This window comes from Protobothrops mucrosquamatus, unplaced genomic scaffold (assembly GCF_001527695.2).
Source record: "Protobothrops mucrosquamatus isolate PMUCROS unplaced genomic scaffold, P.Mucros_1.0 scaffold_90, whole genome shotgun sequence".
Lineage (NCBI taxonomy): Eukaryota > Metazoa > Chordata > Lepidosauria > Squamata > Viperidae > Protobothrops > Protobothrops mucrosquamatus.
Window position 1 is genome coordinate 255,842 of NW_015386166.1, and position 3,545 is coordinate 259,386.

General features: G+C 41.2%; 1 protein-coding gene across 1 annotated transcript in view; it reads right to left on the bottom strand.

Annotated features, from left to right (window-relative positions):
* Positions 1 to 284, bottom strand: part of TMEM179 (transmembrane protein 179) — an 8,564-nt gene extending 8,280 nt beyond the window's left edge. The window contains exon 1 of the mRNA XM_015814635.1: positions 1 to 284. This exon is cut by the window's left edge and continues 8 nt beyond it. Coding sequence (XP_015670121.1) covers positions 1 to 284 — 284 coding nt within the window.
* Positions 285 to 3,545: the final 3,261 nt, after the last annotated feature.

A 3,545-nucleotide genomic window follows, 5' to 3' on the forward strand; every position in this document is an offset into this window, starting at 1 on the left:
AGGAAAAAGAGGGTCCTCCAGGCCTGCACTGCGGCGAGAAGAAGGGAGAGGAGGCCGGCGAAGAGGCTGAAGCGGCAGGCGGACTCGGGTCCCCACTCCTGAACGGTGAAGCGCTGCCGCTCGGCCGTCAGGTTGGCGTTGAGCCACATGCCCTCGGTGAAGAGCAGGCAGCGGCCGTGGAAGTCGTTGCTGTTCTCCGATAGCGGCACCACCACGATGAAGCTGAAAAGGAAGGCGAGAAAGTAGCAGATGCATTGGGCGAAGAGGAAATTGCTCAGCGCCATGATCGCCCGCCTGCCGCAGACCGAACCGCCGGCAGCCCAGAAACAAGGAGCCAGCCCGAGGATGCGCAATGAGAAGCGCGCCTACGCCTTTTCCCGCAACTGCCCTCCCAACCCCCGCGCCTCGGAGGGGAGGGGAGGAGAGCGGCACCTGCCAAATCTGGTTATAGTGAGGTTTCTCCAGAGTGTCATTCTCACTGACAGACGCTTTAGCTCCTGCCTAAATAGGGCTAGGGACTAACCTCGGGCCTTCAACGTGGGTTGTCTGGCCTTGAGACCAAAATAATAATAATTTAAACAATCAGTTTTACCTCCCAAATACTATTTGGTTTAAAAAACAACAACAAGTAATCAAACGTCCTCTCCGATATTTTGAAAGTATCAAGGTCCTGAAATCTAATTTGTAAACGTCAATTAATGTATATATAAGCTCGACTGAATTTCATGATTCTTTTACTTAATACAGAGACCAACTCATTCATTTGTACAAATATTTTGTCCATGGATCATTAGATAAATAGTTAGCTTTTGCTATTATATGCATCTTGATAAACTAGACCAGGGGTAGTCAACCTTGGCTCTTTTATGACTCGTGGACTTCAACTCCCAGAATTCCTGAGCCAGCTAAGCTGGCTCAGGAATTCTGGGAATTGAAGTCCACGAGTCATAAAAGAGCCAAGGTTGACTACCCCTGAACTAGACTGTGATCCATGAAACCAGCACTAGCTAATATTGTCTGATCTAGAAAACTAAGCAGGGTCAACCCTGTTTAGTGTTGGATGGAATCCACCCTTGAAAATCCTGATGTGTAGACTAGGAAAATAATATTAAGGTGAAGATAGCCATGGCAAATGATTTCTGTATTATGCCAAGAAAACTGTGTGGATGTGTCCCTGTAAGTTACCAGGGACTTTAATATGCCCCAGAAGTTTTTATCTTGCTGCAGGAAATGTACACCGCTGCCTCTCTAACTCCTAAGTAGCCGTGCTTCAAGTTGAAATGTTAATAATTGGGCGGGGAACCTTTAATCATATAGAAATTATGGGTACTACAAGCTACTACATTTTTCAGTAGTAGTGCTTTTCTCAGGTCATTTATTTATTTACACAGGAGGATAATACTTTAGAGTATGAACCTGTGCTTTCAGATTAAAAGGGATTCCTTTAATTTCGAGTTACACCCCATATGATATAAAAGTATACAGGAACCCCAGTTCTCATATTGGCAGTGTATTTCTCTCTGTGTGTGGGGGGGGGTGTAGTGCATTATGAGACATAATTGGTCCAACTTGGATCAGTCACTGGCCAACAACATTGGTCCAATTGCTTCAAAGTGTTTTCTGCAATTGATCAGTAATCAGATTCTTGTGGAGTGCATTGATTTTCCCCAAGGGACCATCTCTCGCCATATGCTTCTACTGACTTTGCTCTCCTTTTATAAGGCAGTAAAGACTTAGTAGTGTACTTAGGCCTGGGGCCTCGAGTGTGTGAGAGACCCTATCTCTTCAGTATTTGAGTTGATACCTTCTTCAACTGCTACTTACTTTATTTTTTCTATTGTTACTCTATTGTTTTAAGTTTATTTTTATTTTGTTTGCTACCCAGAGTCATCTGTTAAGATGGGTAGCCATACAAATTGATTGAATAAATAGATTTCACTCCTACATAAAAAGTTGTAGGCAAATATACTGAATGAACTTATGATACGTACATTGTATGCACAATGCATATAAGCTTTGAGAGGAAGTATATAAATGGAAATATTTGCATGTGTGTGCATGCAATACCATATCTTTGAAGCACAATACAGCTTATTTCATTCAAGATTCAGCATGTTGTATTTTGTGTTTATTCCAACAAGGAGAGGAAGAAAAAAACCGCCTAATGCCAGGATCTAATGATTCCAGTGCTTTTTAAAAGCAATTGGCTTCTCTTGGCAAGTTTTGTCATAATAATCACGGCTATATAACTTTATGTTATACAGGATCAAATATGTAAATAGCATTCATCAGCACCAAGAACTCCCCCATTCTGATTGCAACCAGTGCACTTGCTTATATGAATGCCGCTGTCCATGGTTCTGACCTTCACATTGCCCTACAGTACTGTCGAAATTAAAACTAATTCTGGCCATTTTCCCCATGAAGCATGGGGACTGACTACAAAAGTGCATATAGTCAAGGCCATGGTTTTCCCAGTTGGCTGTGAAAGTTGGACCATAAGAAAGGCTAAGCGCCAAAGAATTGAGGCCTTTGAACTATGGTGCTGGAGAAGACTCCTGTGAGTCCCTTGGACTGCAAGGTCAGTCCTAGAAGAGATCAACATCAACTGCTCTTTAGAAGGCCAGATCCTGAAGTTGAAACTCAAATACTCTGGCCACCTAATGAGAAGGACTTACTGGAGAAGAGCCTAATGCTGGGAAAGATTGAGGGCAATAGAAGAAGGGGACAACAGAGAATGAGGTGGCTGGATGAAGTCACTGAAGCAGTATGCGTGAGCTTAAATGGATTCCAGAAAATGGTAGAGGACAGGAAGATCTGGAGGAACATTGTCCATGGAGTCATGATGGGTTGGACACAACTTTGCAACTAACAACAACAACTGTCGAAATTAAAACTGTAATTCTGGCCATGTTCCCCATGAAACATGGGGACTGACTACAAGTAAAAACTTTATAGTCTGAACTGGAAAATATGTTGACATTAATAGCCATGAATTAAAGTTAGATTTGTTCTTAAGATATATGTATTTCTGGTCATTTTTATTAATGTATTTTACAGCTATGTGGATTAAAACAAGTGTGTATTTTCTAGGATCGAGCAGCAGCACTTCATGGTTGATCTTATGCAAAGATCTTTTTGACACAAGAGATGCTATGTACATGCCCATGCACACTAAGAATAACATCTCTTCATAGTCCTTATTTGAATATTGATTCTTATATATTCAGTACATCATTGCCCAAATCAAAGAAGGAATGAGCAAATAACATTTTAATTATCTTTCATTAAATTAATCTAATGTTATTAAAACAAGTTTAAGATTTCATCTGGCCCCATCCTCTTTTTAAGTGCAGTCTCCAGTATGCTTTTTAAAGTCAAATTCATGGTCTGAGAAGGTTAAGAAACTTTTAAGAAAAATGCCCTAAGAAGCAAAGTGACTAAATATGTCCACCAAGAACTGAGCCAATGGGCAAGTATTGTTCAATGACTATTGGGGGAAAAACAGCAAAAAAATGATAAATGTGAAATAGTTTCCTGAAAAT